This window comes from Sorghum bicolor, chromosome 3 (genome assembly GCF_000003195.3).
Source record: "Sorghum bicolor cultivar BTx623 chromosome 3, Sorghum_bicolor_NCBIv3, whole genome shotgun sequence".
Taxonomy (NCBI): Eukaryota; Viridiplantae; Streptophyta; class Magnoliopsida; order Poales; family Poaceae; genus Sorghum; species Sorghum bicolor.
The window spans coordinates 47382815-47403751 of NC_012872.2; the positions used below are offsets into that span (position 1 = coordinate 47382815).

At 41.8% G+C, this 20937-nt stretch overlaps 1 protein-coding gene and 1 long non-coding RNA gene across 2 annotated transcripts; one reads left to right on the forward strand and one right to left on the reverse strand.

Moving 5' to 3' along the window:
• On the reverse strand, positions 274-16206 carry LOC110433571. The gene is made up of 7 exons (XR_002451059.1): positions 15842-16206; positions 14610-14707; positions 1690-1887; positions 1600-1629; positions 1183-1522; positions 1020-1108; positions 274-946 (listed from the first exon to the last, which is right to left on the reverse strand). It is a non-coding gene; the product is annotated as an uncharacterized LOC110433571 (long non-coding RNA).
• On the forward strand, positions 16500-17642 carry LOC8074976. The gene has a single exon (XM_002455697.2). The coding sequence runs from the start codon at positions 16500-16502 to the stop codon at positions 17640-17642; it is 1143 nt and encodes a 380-aa protein (XP_002455742.2).

Here is a 20937-nt window from a genome sequence, read left to right on the forward strand (position 1 = left end):
CAGGAGTGGCAAGGTGATCCAAAAGGAAGCATTGTCGATGCCTCGGCAAATCACTTTTGAAGCCAATCCTGGTAAATTGCAAGAGATGGTTGACAATGCTATTAATCGTGCTTTAATCAACCAATCCAGTGTGCTGTCCAATACTGTTTTCAATGCTGTGGCTAGAACCTTCAAAGAGGGACAGATACCACCATCTTATGTGGGCCCGGCCTATCATCAGCTAGGATCATCATTGGTTACGACTCCATCGGCTCCTCTAGCCGCTGCGGGTACAAAAGTTACTTCTCCTCTAAGCACATTAGGGATGACTAATGGGCAATCTACACCGATGAGGACTAATCCAAGAACATCAGAAGGACAAATTCAACTTGCTATAGATCTATTGGCATCGGCAATGTCAGGATCTGTATTCCAAAATTATCAGGTTCCTCCCAACTGGTGGGGATATGGTATGCCCCCAGACTTTGTTGCAAATAGTTCTAGGACATCTCAAGTGGCTGACGTGATAGGCAAGGCTCCTATGACATCGGCACCTCCAGTGTCACCGATGACTCTGAATCCCCAGTATTCTACAACCACTACTGCGAGACCTCTTACTAGAAATTTTCAAATGCCGACATTCCAGATGCCTAACGCATCGGTGGATCCACTGCCGACGCATCAAAGGTTTATCACTCAGACGGCTCTCTAAGTGGGCAGCCTAGAAAAGGACTTCTTCTACATTGGCTGGGATCTGACCACGAAGAGTCTTGAATAAAGCCTTGGCTGGATCGGAATCATCTACCAGCTGGGCGGTATCTTGGTGCAGCAGAGCCAATAAATCCTCCAATTTAGCTTTGATTTCTACCGATCAGATCCCAATTGCTTGAGAAGAACTCGCTTCTTCGCCTTCATCATCGGAGATTTCAATGGCAAATGAGAACAGACTGTCTGGGGAGTCTTGTTCCTATACAAGAAAGGACATAAGTCACTCAGAGTCAGGTATTAGTAAGAAAAAGTCTGAAAATCAGATAACTTACTTGCTTCAGGGTGATTTCCCGTATCTGGCGAGGAGATGCAGCTGGTACTATGGGTTGATCGGCTAGAGTTGCCGATGGAATGACTTCAACTGAGAAATTACAAGGATGATTATAATTTGCAAAATAAAATTCATCGGTGATAATTCTGTGATCGATACTTTACCTTGATGAGGTATGGTGATCGTTTGTTCTGGAAGGATGGCCGATGATGTACTCAGATCAGCCGGATCGACAACCTGTTCAGCAACATCGGCCGGTGCTTCTTGCTACTGGGGTACTTGTCGGGGAGGAGAAAGTGCTTCTTGTGTCTGGGCCTTCGGTGAAGAAAGGGATGATGCTACATGGATCGGTGATGTTGGACGAGGAGGAGAAGATGGTGCTGTCCTCTGGCGCTTCGGTTGCGACTTGGTGTTTTTGGGGCCTTTTCTCTTAGCTTGACTGGGCTGGGGGGCATCGGCACTTGACGTTTGAGTGCTTCTGGTCTTAGCCGATTTGCCAGTTTGCTGTTACAACAACTAGAATTTCATGAATAGGGATATAAAAAAATACCGATGGAATTTAGCTGAAAGATAAAACTTACCGATGAAGTTCCTGTTGCAATCGATGTGCCCTAAAAGGATGAAGTGAGTATGGGATAAATTCGGTATAAAATTATTATTAAGAGTTTTACCTTGAAGGCTTGTGCTAGGGTGGCAGCAACAACCGGTGGGGATACTTTCGATCACTTGGTAGTCTTCTTAAAGCGCACGTTCCGATGCATCAGTACCGCTAGGCTTGGTGCATTATGGCCGATCAGAGAGATTGGGCCTGACGGAAGGAGTTCGATCGGCCTTCCACTCTTGCTAACTGTCGGTGCTGGGTTATCGACCTGTTGAAATAAACAGAAAACAAATAAGTTGCCAATAGGATCAGAAATAATAGGAGGATCGAAATATCGGTAAGAGACTTAAAATGACATCGGGGACTTTATAGTCAGGGTCGATCATGCCGCGGTACGTGTGGGCCGATGCGCTGAATAGGTGCTCCTTCCATTCCTCCCACGAATGTTTGTACAGCTGAGTAATAAAAAGATTTGGCACCCAGGCCGATAGATCGATGTCTATCGCATCGGCATTTGGCAGAAGCTGGGCTATCCTTATCCATTCAAGCCCACTGGTTATTATCTCCCTTGGCTTCACCACCTCAGCATAACAGAGTCTGATTGGCAGTTGGCCAAAGGCTAGTTGGCGAGCTAATGCCGATGGGTTGTAAAACTCATAGGTGGGGCTGGTGTTTTTCCCACTGCCAAAGGTGTTCACTGGGATGGCCCTCGGAGTGATGATTGCCATCATTAAGTCATTATCCTTATTGAGAGCATCGTCGAAAGGATGGAAGGTGAGCGGGAATCTAGTTTCTGGATCATCGTAAGGCATCCATTCTCGCTGATCCTTAGTAAGGCCATCGTACAAGGTTTGGAAGAATCGGCCAATTTGGTTTTCGTTATAGCCGGTGTCAGGTAGAACTATAGCAGCCTCGCCATAATTGAGGGGCGGGCGAGTTGCCGATTCATCGTCGGCCAATTCATAATCTTCGGCAATGTCTCTGGGAATTGCTGTGCAAAGAAACTGAACCGAAGACGTTTGTGCATGTGAACATTAAGCCACATGTTGATGAACCACCAGGGGCCCCCTAAGTTGCTGATGGGTTCACCTAACAGGTGCTTCTCAGTCACTTGGTGGAGGAGGTGATAAGCAGAACCTAGCAGGTATCGACCAAGAGGGAATCGGCCGCCATCGGCTAACCTTTCTGCTGCCGATAAGTAGACGGAGGTTGGTCCTACCGATCGGCCACAGAAGACGAATTTGTCTAGCCACATGTTCAGGAAAATGGCGTGTTCCTTTTGCCCAAATGGTCCTGTTCTCTCGTACTTCTAGATATATCCTGACCAACCGCCGATGTTGCGGGTTTCTACCTTGCGTTCAGCTTTACAGTCAAACAGATGGCCATCATCGGTGTTGACGGTCCTTAATGCTCACATTTAACCGTCAACTAATCATGGAAAAGGATCCAAATGCAACTGACACCCAGACTTAGGGTTTTACCTGACAGAATTCCATGAGTTTTGGTGTTTGTCTATTTCTGCAGGGGGTTATCAGGAAATACGAAGGAAAGGCCCACACGTCGGGTTTACATAGAGACATTAACGTGCCGTGCAATTTTGTATCATCTAGAAGACTCCAGAAGCCACGGGAACGAAGCGGAGGCAGAACGGGGCCTAGCCTAGGGCGCCCGCCCTAGAGACCAGGGCGCCCACCCACCTTCTGTGCCCAATCAGAGTCCTTTTCGGGGATCATGCTCCACCGACCTAAAGGATCAAGGATAACCGTTCAATCAATGTCGGTTTGATCCGACGGCCCAAATTCATCTGAAAAGACTATATAAGCAAGCCCCCCTGGCCCCTGGAGAGCATACATCTTCTACAGAATCAAAGCTAGGGTTTCAATTATTCATCCAAGTAGAGAGGATCCCTCTAGTTCATCTAGTTCTAGTTCTAGTTCCTCTAGTTCTAGTTCTAGTTAGTTCTAGTTGTAATCTAGAAAATAGAGAGAGAGAAGAGGAGAGCGGAGGAGGAGCCGGATGTGTCGGATCTTCCTCAACATTATACTTTTGCTGCAACTGGTTCGTTCTTCATCGTTCTTCAAGTTTTTCAATTCATAATTCCTGAGTTCTTTAATTACTTTTATTTACATTCAAGTTATTTATTGGATTCCCGCTTGCATCAAGTGCTCTAGTCTTTATAACGCTAGAGTCGTAATTAATAGATTAGATGTTGTGTTTAGTCTTGCAATTACATGGAATTGCACCCAATCCTGTGGATTGTTGTGGTAGCCGTTGGGTAGTGACAGCCCTAACGGTCGACGTATTCCACCTCGTTCGGATCGGTGTTTGTAGGACCGTAGTCAGAGCTTCCAAGCTCCCTTCTCATCTCTTTCTGTGGTTAGTGTTCTGATGTCTCGAAATAAATAATCTTTGAAGTAATTCTTGATTCTTAGATCAACTAGAGAACTCTCAGGAAACTTCCTCTCTTCCCACCAAAAATAATTATATAGTTATCCTTGGGCGATCTTGATTCTTAATTAGTACACTCACGTTCCCTGTGGAAAATCGATACTCTGGAATACTCCCGGGTGAAAGCTACATCAGTATCCGTGCGCTTGCGGATTTTTCTGTTTGCGTTTAAAATACCCAACAAGCTTTCTGGCGCCGTTGCCAGGGAATGGTAGCTGTGCTAGTTTCGAACCAAGTCGTCCGTGTATCCTTTTTCTTTTCCCTTTTTACCACAGTCACCTTACCATTTTCACCATACCACATGGATTTCACTCTGAACATTAATGAGCATGGAATTTATTTCATAGCCACTTCATTTACTCCATGCTCATATGTAAAATCTTCCCAATCCATTGGTCTCTCCAACATCACCACATTCGAGATCTCCAACCCCCTCTTCATTTCCCAATGCATATCTTGTTGAGTTGATCTTGATATAGGTCAGCGTTGGAGGGGAAACCACTTCAATGACATAAATTGATGGTTTCCCAAGGACAAGCTTAGTGTCCTAAAATAAGCACTGATCAGATCGTAACATGAGCTTTTAATTATTTGCAACATTACCTTGTGTGTTGAGCATATAAGGATAAATGTGAAAAAAATTCCTTCGGGTATTCTTGTCACTAACCTTTCCAGGATTGGAGCAAGAAGATCGGATTAATGACAAGCACAAGGTATGTCCAACCAATCATCATACAACATTGAATTAAATTCATCCAAACTTGAATTTTGCAAAATTCAAGCTTAGGGGAGTACTTTACATAAAAACATCCTTTGCAATGTTGCTATGTTGGTTGTCCCTACCTTTGAGACATGCTCAATTTGTTAAAAACTAATCACACTACTTCATCTCCACTTGAGTAGATCTCTATAAATGCTCTCATGCTACCTTTATTTGCTTTAGTATATGTCTAGGTTTGGAGTAGTTTCATTTATCTCTTAATTAAGCATGGTGCTTAGTTTAGGAATGATGATCTTACTTCCAAGGGATTTTAAATTAAGCATGGTGCTTAGGTTAAAATGCCCTCCTAAATCAAATTAGACATGGTGTCTAGGTTGATCTTTGAGCCGATAGTATGCTATAGTGGATATTGGATATTTTGTTGGACTAACCCCTGCAGGAAAACTTTCAATATCGACCTGGGAAGTCCTGAGATAAACTCACATTGGAGACAAAGAGAGAGACACATGAAGTTTAACAATTTACACAAGGAAGGCATAGCTCACAAGAGATGATCCATGGAGGGTGCCACAAACACGATGCACAACCGCTAAGAAAGGAAAGCGTCCACAAGGTGATACTGTACCATCACTCTCCAAGTAAGGTAACATCTTAAGGTACTTGACCATCACTTTTATAAGCTTTTCCTTGGTTCTGGCGTTCACATGAATAAAAAAGACAAACATGTATGATTTACAACTCTAGATTAACCAACCCAGTCGATTCAATATGTTTAGTCCTTCCACCTTTGTGATCCCACACTCCTAATCATATGAGCTAAAATGTTGCACACGCAATCTTTGGAAGATATATATAAAAACATAAGTATAGATAGATTATCTTTCCATTAGGTTGAGCGATTTGATCTGACAAATGCTTTAAATGCTATACTCATGACCTTATTATCCATCAACTTTGTCTTGCTCACTATGCTTAAGGTTAGAGAAGAACAAATACACTTTTGGTTCTACTAGTGTTTTCCACCAACAGGGCCCATGCACTTGATCTCTGCCTTGTCTCTATGAGCAGGTACACTTCGAGCAAAATATGAAGGAGTTTTACAACTCCCAGACTCCACCAAGTGAAGAACCTGGATCTACGAGCACAAACACACTAGAGATACTGGACACTATGGCAATCACTGCCCTAAGATGCTTGAGGACGTAAGCTACATCAACAACAATAACAACTACTACTACTACAACCGTCCTCAACAAAATTAAGGTTGGAATCAACAGAGGCCTAACTACTCAGGTAATTATCAAGGTAATAATTCTTACAATAATAATAATAATTTTCTACATGTGACAGAGTTATTGTCCAATCAAGGAAAGCTAATGGATAACCTATCTAAGAAATTGGCATCTAATGATAAAATGTTAGAAAATATAAATAATAAAATGGATAATTTCTCTTCTGCCATCAAGAATCAAATTAGCTTTAATAAAATGATTGAATCTCAGTTAAATCAAATAGGTGCTGCTATTCCTGCTACTAACCCCGGTATACCATCACAACCGGAAGGATTAGAATCTGCAAATCTTGTAGACATGTTTGATGCAGGTAACTAGGAGAGTAACCCTGTTGTGGAAGTAATTACTGACCTTCTGCGGTCAAGAAAGGCGATCCATGACGCCCCGTCATCCCGATCTCCATCAGCATAGTGGACTTCTCAGAAGCACTCTGCGACCTTGGCTCCAGCGTCAACATTATGCCAAGGGTACTCTATGAAAAATTCTTTACACATCCTTTACGAGAAACAACCATGCATTTGCAGCCTGCAGATCAGACACTAAGTTTCCCAAAGGGAATATTGAAGAACCTCTGCGTCCAAGGAGGCCATTCCTGAACACCTCAGGAGCTGTCATCTACGCTAGTGCTGCCAAGATCAGTTTCTACATCAAGGGGAGGAAGGAGACGTTTTCCTTCAAGAACAAAATTACACAAATCTCAGAGCAATCCCGACATGAACCAAGGAAGAGGACCAACAGGAGGAACAGGAACAAGCAAATGTGGACCGAGTCAGCTAAGATGGTCACTATAGTTCAAGGAGGTCAAGATCGTCGACTTAAGTCACCGTTCCTGATCAAAAAGGATGACCCAGGCATGCCAAACATCCAGTGCTCCATTAATGGATACAACTTCCAGAAGACGCTTTGCGCCACCGGGTCTAGCGGCAACATAATGGCGCAGTCACCTATCAGCTCCTGTTCGGAACCATGCCCCTAAAACCAACATACATTCAGCTCCAGATGGCAAATCAGACATTCCGAAAGATTTTCAGGTTATTGACAAGGGAGAAGACAAGTACGATCCACCCATCATCCTTGGGAGACCGTTCCTTAGCACCGTTAAAGCAATTATCTACATTGGAACCGGAGAAGTCCACATGCACTTCCCCTCTGAGAAGGTACACCGCTATTTTACTGACCATAACTATATAGTTGAAGACTGTAAGCAGGTCAGGACAAGAAGAAGACGACGTAACCGCAATCAGAGAAGGCAAATCATCAAGGACGGATGGGCAGACTACGAAGGAGAAGTGGTAAGGTCTGAAGACATACAACTTGAACATAACTGTCCTGAGGAGACCGTAGCACCGAGTCAGGTGTGTAGAGAGAAGATAGTTATACATGAAGAGCAGGCGCCGCCGGAACCACCGACTACACCATCCAACGAATCCTAGGACGATTGAGAAAACGGAGAGTCCCGTTCGGAGGACTTAAAAACATCGAATGCCTTGCCAAGAGGTAATATTTTTCCTTTCAATTATTTAAAATAGTTTCCTTAGTTAATCAGGTTCATATCATCTTGAAAAGAAAATAAAAATGTTAAAAATAGTAAGCCCCATGTGAATATGCTCGTGGCATAAAACCCATAAGTACATTCACTGTGGTGGCATAAAAATAAAATAAATATATTCCTGTCCTATAAATATGAAAATATAAAAATAAATTTATGATCCTACCAAAGAGAGTCGTCTTTGATGATTTGCCTCCTCTGGTTGCGGTTGCGTCGCTTTCTGACCTGCTTAGATTCTTCAACGATGTAGTTAGGGTCAGTAAAATAGCGGCGTACCTTTTCTGAGGGGAAGTGCATATGGACTTCTCCAGTTCCAATGTAGATGATTGCTTTAACGGTGCTGAGGAACGGTCTTCCAAGGATGATGGGTGGATCGTATTCGTCTTCTCCCATGTCAATAACCTGAAAGTCTGTGTAGACAAAATGATCGTCTATCTTGATAGGGACATCAGTTACTGTTCCTTTAACTTCTCGAAATGTCTGATCTGCCATCTGGAGCTGAATGTATGCCGGTTATAGGGGCATAGTCCCGAACAAGAGCCGATAGGTGACTGCGGTCATTATGTTGACGCCCGATCCTGTGTCGCAAGTCGTCTTGTAGAAGTTGTATCCATTTATGGAGCAATAGATGCTTGGCATTCCTGGGTCATCCTTCTTGGTCAAAAATGGTGACTTAAGTTGATGATCTTGACCTCCATGAACTACAGTGACCATCTTAGCTGACTCGGTCCACACTTGCTTATTCTTGTTCCTCCTGTTGGTCCTCTTCCTTGATTCACGTCTGGATTGATCTGGAATTTGTGTAATCTTGTTCTTGAAGGAAAATGTCTCCTTCCTCTCTTTGATGTAGAAACTGATCTTAGCAGCACTGGCGTAGATGATAGCTCCCGAGGTGTTTAAGAATGGCCTCCCTAAGATGATGGGTGCTCTCTCATCATTACCGGTCTCTATCACTACGAAGTCTGCTAGGACGTACAAGGTACCAACTCGGACACAAAGGTTCTTCAATATTCCTTTTGGAAAACTTTTCGTCTGATCTGCAAACTGCAAACACATGGTTGTCTCTAATAAAGGATATGTAAAGAATTTTTCATAGAGTACTCTGGGTATAATGTTGACACTAGAGCCAAAGTCGCAGAGTGCTTCTGGGACGTCCACCATGACGATGGAGATCGGGATGACGGGGCGTCCTGGATCGCCTCTCTTGATCGGCAGAAGGTCGGTAGTGAATTCAGTGATGGGGTTACTCTAGTTACCTGCATCAAACATGTCTACAAGATTTGCAGATTCTAATCCTTCCGGTTGTGATGGTATACCGGGGTTTGTAGCTGGAACAACAGCAGCTATTTGATTTAACTGAGATTCAATCATTTTATTAAAGCTAATTTGATTCTTTATGGCAGTAGAGAAATTATCTATTCTATTATTTATATTTTCTAGCGTTTTATCATTAGATGCCAATTTTTTAGATAGGTTATCCATTAGCTTTCCTTGATTAGACACTAACTCTCTCAGAGGTGGAAAATTATTATTATTATTGTAAGAATTGTTACCTTGATAATTACCTGAGTAGTTAGGCCTCTGTTGATTCCAACCTTGATTTTGTTGAGGACGGTTGTAGTAGTAGTTGTTGTTATTGTTGATGTAGTTCACATCCTCAAGCATCTCAGGGCAGTGATTGCCTGAGTGTCCAGTATCTCCACACTCCTCACAAGTCATGTGAGAGTCGTAGATGTGCATAACTTCCTTCTTATCTCTAGCTCTATCATCGAGTTTCTTCATGAGCAGGTCGAGCTTTGCAGACAGCATGTCTACCTCCTTGAGCTGATGCATACCTCCACCTTTCTTGCGTGTCTGGGTCCTCTCTTCATTCCAGCTTTGGTTGGACGCTATCTTCTCCATAAGGGTTGTGGCTTGTGGTATGGTGAGTGATAGGAATGCTCCTCCAGCTGCAGCATCCATGGTCTCTCGGGCACTGTTGCCGAGCCCATGATAAAACGTCTGCATCAGTAGCCAACTCTCCATTCCATGATGGGGACATTCTAGGATGTAGTCATGGAAGCGCTCCCATGCTTCTGGAACAGATTCATCATGTTGTTGCTGAAAACTTATAATCTTCCCACGGAGAGCTTTGGTTTTGCCCATGGGAAAGAACTTAGTCAGGAAGTTTGTTGAGCAGAGTGCCCACGTAGTATTCTTCTCCTTTGTAGCGTAGAACCACTGCTTCGCTCTTCCTAACAGTGAGAATGGGAAGAGGCGAAGTAGTATAGCATCTCTGGGGACTCCTGATATGGTAAATGTGCTGCAAATCTCCAGAAAGTGTTGGAGATGAGCACTAGCATCTTCGTGTGCCTTCCCACAGAATTGGTTGGATTGCACCATGTTGATAAGTCCAGGCTTGAGCTCAAAGTTGCCATTGATCTCTACAGCAGGTCCAGTGCGGATGTTGTCCGTAGTCGGAGCTGAGAACTCACGGATCGATTTGTTCGCCATGGCTTCGAACTCTGAAGACAAGTTCCGGTGATCTTCTTGATTGGATGAAGCTTCTTGCTGAAGTGTTGATGATCTCTTCTTGAGCTTGGCTCTTGTTTTTCTGAATAATGCTTCGGGATTGTCAACAAAATTTCCTGGAAGATGTCTTCTATTCATACATTCCCCTGCATAAGATAAAATAGAAAAATATCGGGGTAAAACTGTATGAGAGAATTAATAAGATCAATCACATTAGTGAAGCGAATGATAACTCAAAATCTATATCCATTCTTGATTAGTAATCAACCTTTCCCGGCAACGGCGCCAAAAATGCTTGTTGGGTATTCTTAACATCACTACCAAAAGTAGACTTAGTTTTCTAATTCTAGTAACGGTGCCAAAAATGCCAAACCTATCCCTCATACCACTTAAGCCAAGTTGTCATCCCCAGCATGACATGAGAGACGCAGTATTGAAATATGCAATTGCTCTTCTAAATAAATAACAATGGGATCTGCAAGCGCACAGATTAATACCGATGTAGCATTTTAACCGGAAAGTATTCTAGGTATCGTTATTTATATTTTTACCACTGGGAAGGGATTAGCAACCATCAATATTAATTACAGAATAGAATATGAGATTGAGTATCTATCATTGCATGTATAATTGAGAACATTTATCTAACTCTTTCATGCAGGGATAAGTGTCACATAAAAGATATATGAAGTAATGAATAGTAACAAAGATAATTAATCTGATCAGCATAACTTAGCCACATATAAATATGATAAGCACCTCAATTAGATACTCTAGAAAGTCATTAGCATGGTATTAGAATAAACTATAAGAATATTTCCTAAGTTATTCTCAACTATATAGTCTAGCATTATCATAGTTAGTGCAAGCATACTTAGCAATCATTGCGAGACAAGACTACGCCCATGCATAGTGATATTAGCAAGGTAAATGAGAAACATAGCAATCACTCCCCTGTAATAATGTTGCTCTGCCAGCCCAATACACGAGAGGGGGACTATATAAGAATCAATGAAGCTGTCACTATCACGAACTACCCCACGATCTGGCATATTGGGTACAATCGCAGATAAATACGGTATAAGCACCACGCCTACACAATATCTATCATTTACCCATGGATCCGATGGATAAACGCTATACGATCCTAAACATGTATATAGATCCAATCTAACTAAGCCAAGTACATAACTATGATAAACTAAGAACAATATAATCTTGAATATAAACAAGTAGAGCAAAGTCATAAGCAATATAATGAAGTAGAACAAAGTCATATTCATAATATTGAAGAACAAAGATGATTAGAAGAACAATTAGAAGAACAATTAGAGCATTACCAAGAATCCTCTTGACAGATCTGGAAACCAATCGAAGATTGACTCCTTCTAGTTCTAATCCTATATAGCTATGCTAATCTAGATATCTAATTGATGTGGTGGCACTAATCTTGATCAGAGGGTTCTTCTCCCTTGAGAATAATGAATTAGGGTTGAGAGGCTCTCTCCTCCAGGGGCCAGGGGGTCTGGTTTTATAGTCCCTTCAAGTGAATATGGGCCGTCGGATCAAACCGACATTGATTGAAAGGTTATCCTTGATCCTTTAGGTCGGTGGAGATCTTCCCCGAAAGAGAGTCCTGATTGGACTCCAGAGGTGGGCGGGCGCCCAAGTCAACTGGGCGGGCGCCCAGTGACTGGCCCCGTTCAGCCTCTGCTTCCTTCCCGTAGCTTCAGGAGTCTTCTAGATGTAAGATAATTGCGCGGCACGTTGATATCTCTTTGTAATCCCGACGTGTGGGCCTTTCTTCCATATTTCCTGATAACCCCCTGCAGAAATAGACAAACACCAAAACTCGTGGAATTTTGTCAGATAAAACCCTAAGTCTAGATGTTGATTTCATTTGGATCCTTTTCTTTGTTTATTTGTTAATTAAATTTGATACTTAAGGACCGTCAACAGTTACGTAGTAGTCAATGTAGCATATTGAGGTTTCCTGAGTCATCGGCAAAACTGGAGCAGCCGTTGATATGGGAGCTTTTCCTGCTGCATCAAACACTTGAGGCAACCCAGAACTGATGGTAAACAACTCCGGAGGCATATCGTATCCCCACCAATTAGAAGGAATTTGGTTGTTCTGGGACATAGGCTCTGACATAGCTGATGCCGATAGATCCATATTAAGCTTAACTCGTCCTCCTAAAGCACTGGATCTGGTCTTATTGGTGTAGATTGATCATTAGGTGGACCTGCCAAAACTGGAGGAGATGTAACTTCTGTACCTGCAACGGCTGAAGGAGCCGATAGAGCATTGAGAAATGCCAGTCCTGGTTGGTGATAAGGTGGCCCAACATAAAGTGGTGGTGTTTGTCCATTAAAAGTTCAAACCACAACATTGTAAACAGTATTGGCCAACACATTGGAGTGGTTAATCAAAGCATGATTTATTGTAGAATTAACCATCTCTTGAAGTTTATGAGGATTAGAGTCAAAAGTAACCTATTGAGGCAACGGTAGATCTTGCTTCTAGATGACTTCTCCGCTCCTGTTCAAGGTGAATTATTTCAGGCAGAGCTGCCTGTAATCCTCCGTGGCCTTTTTCATAGCCTGCTTCTGCTCTTCTTTGAGATCTGCCTCTGATACTGTGATAACGTTCTCCGTGTCAATCTCAGAATTCACCATGTTGATCCTGTTGATTTGTCCCACTAGGCGTGCCAAAAGATGTGTTAATGCAAAAATAGATCTGCAAACACAAAGGGCTAATACCCTGTCCGATATCCAAAGTGTGCTAGTCGATTTGACCCGTTAATCGATAAGGATGATAACTTGAGTAGTTTGGTCCTGATAATAGCGATACGCCCGGAAGCCACGGCCAAGAGGTACTTACACGAAACTCGAGGATCGTCGAAGGTTGCACTGAAGTGATGCAGCTCATCGAATCGATGAGAACTCGTAAAGAGAAAATATGCAAATTGACGAAGTCGCCGAAAAGTAAGTAGATGCAAATAAGAGTAAAAATTGATTTGATATTGATTGATGATTTTTTTACATTGTCCCTTGGTCCATATTTATACCCTGATCCAAAGAAATATAACCAGACATGACCAGAACACTGAGTCCATACCTAAGGAAAAACAAGACTCTTACACGAGTCATACTCTAACAAATACAGAAAGGAAAACGACACCTATCTACTTTCTTGTCCGCCTTAATTATGATGAAACCTTCACCGGCTTTCGCTCCATCATCATGCTTTCCGTTACCATAATCTTCATCGGCAGTAGTCTTCAGATCTTCCTTCATCGACATCGGCAATCACGCTTCATTGGCAGTAGTCTTCAGATCTTCCTTCATCGACATCAGCAGTGACATCCCCAATCTTGCCAGCAACGCTTCTGAGTCTAAGTCAAATGAAAACCTTTCCATCGGTCACCACCACTCATCGGCAACAATCCTCAGAATCTGATCTTCATCAGGACCCTTTTACCAGTGTAATACAATAACTTTCCTTTTGCCGATCAGCCCACTCTGATCATTTTTGACATGTGCCAAAAATGGTGTCAACACCACATGATCAATGTATACAAGAATTAAGAATAACACATATAAACAACATAATAAACCATCATTTATCATCATTAATCATGTTCATCAGAGTTCATCTATTCCGTCAGTTTTCTAGGCCGCCTGTATCTGTGGGCACGGCTAGTATACCAGATTTAACACTTTGCAGAGGTTGTACATCTTTGCCGATGAGTCATGATTTACCTGTTCGCTCGAGGTTGCAAGTCTCTTAACCCCTTTCTAGGGAGGTTGGCAGGGATCACTATGAAGCCTTTCAAAAGTTTGTCTAGCATGTTAGGACCGCAAGGTTTCCTGGGCATGCAAATGTAGAGCCCCCTTCCAAAGGGCACAATGACACGCAGCTTATACACATAAGGACAGAGGCTGCACTATACCCAAAACGGCAAGCCCCCTATAGTGCTCTTTCGGGTAACCTCTAACAAGCTAGAAAAGGTCTTCATACTGAGATAAAGCCAGAGCGATATAGCCCTCATGGTTACACGTGTTGTCCCAGCTTTTGCTAAGGGATAAGTCCTTGTGGAGGGTCAAGATAAATCTAGCAGAAGCTAGAGTTCTTTCCACCCTTTATATTCAAGTTACTAGAAAGCTTATTTTATTGTTTATTGTATATCCAAATATTCATGTTACAAGATCATGGATTATAATCAAGAACTAGCAAGAACTACCCAAATGCATTTCCAAATAGGTATCAAGAAATCCAAGATAACAATCATCTATAATTTTACTAGCATTGTCAAGATGGATGTAATAACCGATTTTAAGGACAAAACCAGATATACACCATATGTGAGTCTTGAAAGCCAAATCTCACATATAGCTACAAATAAGGTGTAATATCAAAAGACAATGCATAAGTTATATAACGTACATAATAAATTAGAGATAACCTTAGGCAGCATATAATAGAAGATAACTCCAACTTCAGGTATTAACTCCACTCCACAGGATCCAAACTGACTGGTTGATCACAAGCCTAACACTCCACCTAAAGTATGGGGAAAATAGCAAGAGTGAGTTCATGTCGAACTCCATAAGTATAGCAACTAGATTGTATAGATCCTACAATCTTATGATCAATGTGACATAAATAATGTAAAGCATTAAACAATAAGCAATGAGTATCTTAACACAACAAGAATCATCACCCTTAGTGTAAGAATCCCCAAGGCTGCTCTTGATCGTGAGCACGACTAGCATACCAGTTTTAACACTCTGTAGATGTTGTATATCTTTACCCATGAGTCATGATTTACCCTTTCGTCCGACGTAGCTCATCTCTTAACCCCCTTCCTAGGGAGATCGGCAGAGATCACTGTGAAGTCTTTCAAAGGTTCTGTTGTAAAACAAACGGACTTTGGAATATAGAAAGAGGAGAAGGAGGAATCCTAATCCTAGTCCGTTTGCTATGTGGGCACTTACCAAACTCTAGGACATATTCGGGATATATATTCGTGGGAGATCCTTCATTGTAATTATCAATATCCAGAAAGCAATAAAGAATAGTCCCACAATTATTCTCTTGTGTTCGTCTGTGTATTTGTGTTACTTTTGAGAGCGATAGCCGATCCGACGTCAACGACGTGTTTTATAACACGTTATCAGCACGATTGCTCTATATCGACATCGCCGAAGTTGACGACAAGCCTGCAAACGTACATCTACGGAGGCTAGTCTTCTTCGACGACACCGACAACCTCGACGTCGTTGGCGAACTGATCTGCATCGACTCATCATCACGCCGGTCGGTCCCCACGGCCTAGCCGAACTGTCCTACGCGACAGCTTTCGCTTCTCAAACTCAAGAATCGAAGGTACAAAAAGAATTTTCTTCAGTAGATTAGATTGAATACGTTCTAATCTACTAGATGAGAAAATATATGAGAAAATAAATCGTAGCCCCACTGCTAATCTTGAAGGCTAAATCCGATCATGGTTAGATCTAGAGAAGAAGAAAATCCACTAGCATGAAGACCAACGGATTGATAGGGTACATATCGCTAGCTCGAAGTCTGACGACCGTAAATCAGCATGCAAGCTGATTAATCGAAATCAAACAAACCCTAATCAGACCAGCAGTATGATTAACTCAGATCTAGATCTACTAGAAGTAGCAGACTTACCATTGTAAAATTAAATCGACAAACTTTTATGGACACCATGGATTTGTTGCCTACATGTGATCCTCCGCCGCCTGAACGCGAGCAGCTGCCGTCATCTGAACGCGCACGACCTTCGCCCCTTGAACAACCACCAGGTCGCCCGCATGCGAACCATCACGGTCTCAGCCGCACTGAGCCACATCTAGCCGGTTGTCCGCATGCGATTCTTCTTGAGGACGCTTGCACACACCTCAAATCTCAGCCACCAGCATGTGCGCTGCTGCCCAGTCTAAAGCTGCGCTGCTGAACAGAGAAAGAGGAAAAGGGGAAAGAGTCAATAGGAAAGGTGGATAGGTGGATAGGTTCCTGGAAGACCTCACGGACATGGTGTTTATGACGAATAAAAGTGGGCCAGCCCAGCTAGTTGAGAATCGTTTTAAAATTTATGTAGATCACGTAATGGCCTGTCCAGTTTTGAATTAATTAGTATATGAGTTCTCAATTTTGAACCCCCACGAGATTCATATTTGGTGAATAATTCTGAAAACTGTATAGACAATTAATTCCTGAAGATGTTTTAATTTATATTACTAAGATTTTTTTCCCAACCACGTTATTTTTGTATACTATATGTTTACTAGTAGTAAACTTATATGCACATTATTTTTACCATGTAGACATGTCTGACCTTGTGAAGCGAGAGATCACTGAGCTGGCCCCGAATGGCAGCAACTATCTCTCTTGGTCCTTGGATGCTGAGATTGTCTTAGATGAGAAGAATCTCTTGCATGCTATCAAACCCGACAAAGACAAGAATGCAACAAGTGCTGAAAGAGCACAAGCTCTACACTTCCTCAGGCATCACATAAGCTCATCACTGAAGAATGAGTATATGACTAAACGTGATCCTCAAGTCTTGTGGAATGCATTGCATGAACGCTTTGAAAAAATGGAGACTGTACTTCTCCCACGTGTGAAACGCGAATGGCAGAATCTTCGCTACCAAGACTACAAGACTGTTGAGGATTACAATGCCAAACTCTATGGGATTGTCACACGCATGAAGCTATGTGGCACTACTCTGACTGAATCAGATCTCATAGAGAAAACCCTCTCAACCTTCCACCCTAAACTCACGTACTTAAGTCGTCAGTATAAGAAAGAAAAGTACAAGAAGTACATTGACCTTAGTAATGCTTTACAGCAAGACCAAGGTGAAGATGAAGAGTTGATGCAGAATCATCTAACTCGTCCTACTAGCAGCTTAAGTAAGCCTGAAGCACATGCAGTTTCCTCATCTCAGAAGAATGAAGGAAAAGGAAAGGGGCCACAGAAGGCACCATGGAAGGGAAAGAGCCAGAAGGTTCAAAACTTCAAGAAGAAGGGAGAGTGGAAATCAAAGAAGATTCCACCAGGGGGAGAATATGGCAAACAGGACCAAGAATGCTATAGGTGTGGGATGAAAGGCCATTGGTCTAGAATTTGTCGCACTCCTAAACATATAGTGAAACTCTATCAAGAATTGAAAGCTCAGCTCAAGAATAATCAGCATGAAGCTCATTTTGTCTCTACCAAGAAGCTAGGAATTGGAGAATGTTCCAAGTCTAAGGACAAGGAAGAATCTTCTAAACCTGAAGAAAAAGAAGAGGTTGAAGCTCTAAAGAAGATTGAAGATGTGCCTGCAGCCATCACATCCAATGTTAGTTGGGACGTTATTATGAAAAACCTTGAAGGCATGCGTACAGACATGGAAACTGATGAAATAGAGGAAGATGTGCAGGAGACTCTATTTGAGCTCTTATTTAGCTATCCAGTAGTATAGTAATAAATAATAGTATACATTAAGTATTTTTATTCTTGCATGAATATTGTGGTTTGGAGTCGGCTCATGTAGAGCCTAATAATGTAATAAGAGTCTTGCAGACGATTTTTCAGTTAAACAAATTCTTAGTTATATTGTTGTTCTATTTTAAAGCTTATTTTTAGTTGCATACTAAATAAATTAAATTGCTTTATTATAGAATCCGTGGAGTACAAATGGCTATGGAAGAGGAATTATGTTTAATTGATAGTTGCACAACTGATACAATCCTTAGGGACACAATATATTTTCAGACTATTAGAAAGTATGATGAAAATATTACTACTATCACTGGAAGTGATACACATATAGTTGGCGTTGGAAGAGCCACTATAATTCTCCCTAATGGAACAGAACTAGTAATCCAAGAAGCATTACTTTATCCAGAATCAACTAGAATGTTGCTTTCATTCAAGGATATACGTGCAAATAATTTTCATTTAGAAACAAATGATGATGGCGAGGAACGCTTAATCATGATTAAGTCAATGGGAGACAACAAGAAGTTTGTCGAAATTTTTCCTTCCATGCGCCAAGCATTGTACTACACATATATCACTAGTAGAAAGAGGGTCATTGCTGGCGCCCCCTTTTTATACCACAGGCGGTTCCAGTTACGACGCGCCTGTGGTATAAATCGGGCGGTGTCAGAGATTTTCGGCCGCCTGTGGAGACGTTTATCACAGGCGGTTGACTTAAGCCAACCGCCAGTGTAAATAGAGCATTTACACTGGCGGTTGGCTTAAGTCAACCTCCTGTGGAAACACTCTGTATAAATACCCCTTCTTCCTCCCCGACCAGAACACAGTATCTCGCACCCACCTTCCATTGGGGGCGATTTTGGAGTTCCAGATTTCTCAAAATACAAGGGGGGAGGTTTTGATCTTCATTTCTAGGAAGGAGGTTGCTAAAAGAGGTTAGTTTATGTCCCTATTGCCTCAATTTGCTCATTCTAGCTCAATTTGAGCCACTTTTTGGATCTAGGGTTTCACCATGAGTGAGAGAGAAGAATTGCTAGCTTTTTGTCTTGATTTGTTGATATGGTTAGATGGGGTTGTTTAATATGGTTGGATAATGTCTCTCAACATGTTTGCTTCTCAATTTAGCTAGTTTTTACAAGATTAAACCAATGGTGTGTTCTTGTATATTTATGTAGAGAGATAATTGTTGATTTTTTTTAATTATATGATAGTTAGATTTTTTATTGTCACCTTCCACATCATCTATCTATTTATAATGAATGATGTATTTATATAGTTATGCTATACTTAGGTTTTCTATTTTATGTCTCTCTCTCTTTATAAATTTTTCAATTTATTTATCAACGTGTATGTATGTTTTATGAGTGAGAGAGAAGAATAGCTAGCTTCTTGTCTTTATTTGTTGATATGGTTAGATGGGGTTGCTTAATATGGTTGGATAATGCCTCTCAACATGTTTGCTTCTTAATTTAGATAGTTTTTACAAGATTAAACCAATGGTGTGTTCTTTGTATATTTATGTAGAGAGATAATTGTGGATTTTTTTAATTATATGGTAGTTAGGTTTTTTATTATCACCTTCCACATCTATCTATTTATAATGAATGATGTATTTATATAGTTACGCTATACTTAGATTATTTTTTAATTATGTAACTTAGGTTTTTTCCTTTAATCTCAAGCTTAACCATAAACCCTAGCTAATAAACCCTAGATAAATCCTTTGTAAACCCTTAGATCATATGAATGGTGTTTTACAGGTAGTGATGGAGAGGTCATTCTGGATGTATAATTTATCAAGTCTAGATCCATCATACATAACTGAGGTCCAGAGGTTTATTGATGCTGCTCAAAACCATGCTTCAAGAACAAGAAAGACGCACATACATTGTCCATGCATGGATTGTAGAAATCTTGTTGTATCTGATGACAATCAACAAATCCTTACTCATCTGGTCCGTCGAGGATTTATGAAAGATTACTTGATTTGGACAAAGCATGGAGAGGGTAGCTCTGCGCCTTATACAACTGGAATTGTTGATGGGTTTGAGTTCGTACACGAGACACAACAACCTAATACCGATGGTCTAGCCACTGAACATGTTGTGCCAAATGTTCCTGATCATGGTTTTATTGGAGGAAATGAAGATGGCACCGAAACTAACATGGCTGCGGAAGATGCAGAATTTCTAGAGGCAATGTTGCGTCGTCATGCGGAAGATCCATTAGTGTTCTTCATGAAAGGTATGGAGGCCCTAATGAAGGCAGCAGAAGAGCCTTTGTATGATGAGTCCAAGGGTTGCACCAAAGAGTTCACGACGCTGCGGTCTGTGCTAAAATTGTTGGTGTGCAAAGCTAGATATGGTCTTTCTGATGCTGGCTTTGATGCGTTCTTAAGCATTATCGCAGACATGCTTCCTAAGGATAACAAAGTGCCTGCTAACACATATTATGCAAAGAAGCTAATCAGCCCACTCACAATGGGTGTTGAGAAGATCCACGCTTGTAGAATTCATTGTATCCTCTATCGAGGCGATGATTATAGAGACTTGGACAGCTGTCCCAAGTGTGGTGCAAGTAGGTACAAGACAAATAAAGACTACATAGAGGAAGAGTGTGTTGCCTCTGTGCCTAAGGGCAAAAAATGAAAGAAGGCCCAACAAAAGACCCAGAAGAGTAGTTCGAAACCCACCGGCAAAGAAAAGGAAGAAGTAGACTATTATGCGCAGAAAAAGATTCCTGCTTTGGTGATGTGGTACCTTCTTGTGATCGATCGATTGAGGTGCTTGTTTGCTAACCCAGAGGATGCCCAACTTATGAGCTGGCATGCTTCTGATGAGCACAAAGACGATGGGAAGCTTCGGCACCCAGCCGATGGCCAGCAGTGGAAAGATTTCAATGAAAACCACAAGGACTTTGCTAATGAACCAAGGAATGTTAGGTTCGCACTGAGTACTGATGGAATGAATCCATTTGCTGAGAGGAGCAGCAAGCACAGCACATGGCCAGTGATCCTCACCATCTACAACCTCCCTCCATGGTTGATGCAGAAGCGAAAGTACCTTTTACTAACCATCCTTATCTCTGGACCTACACAACCTGGAGTTGATATGGATGTTTTCTTGGAGCCCTTAATGCAAGACATGAAGATACTATGGGAAACAGGTGTTCAAATATTCGACGAGTACCGCAAAGAATCATTCACACTGAGAGCAATTATCTTTGTTACGATCAATGACTACCCAGCTCTCTTTACATTATCAGGGCAGTTCAAG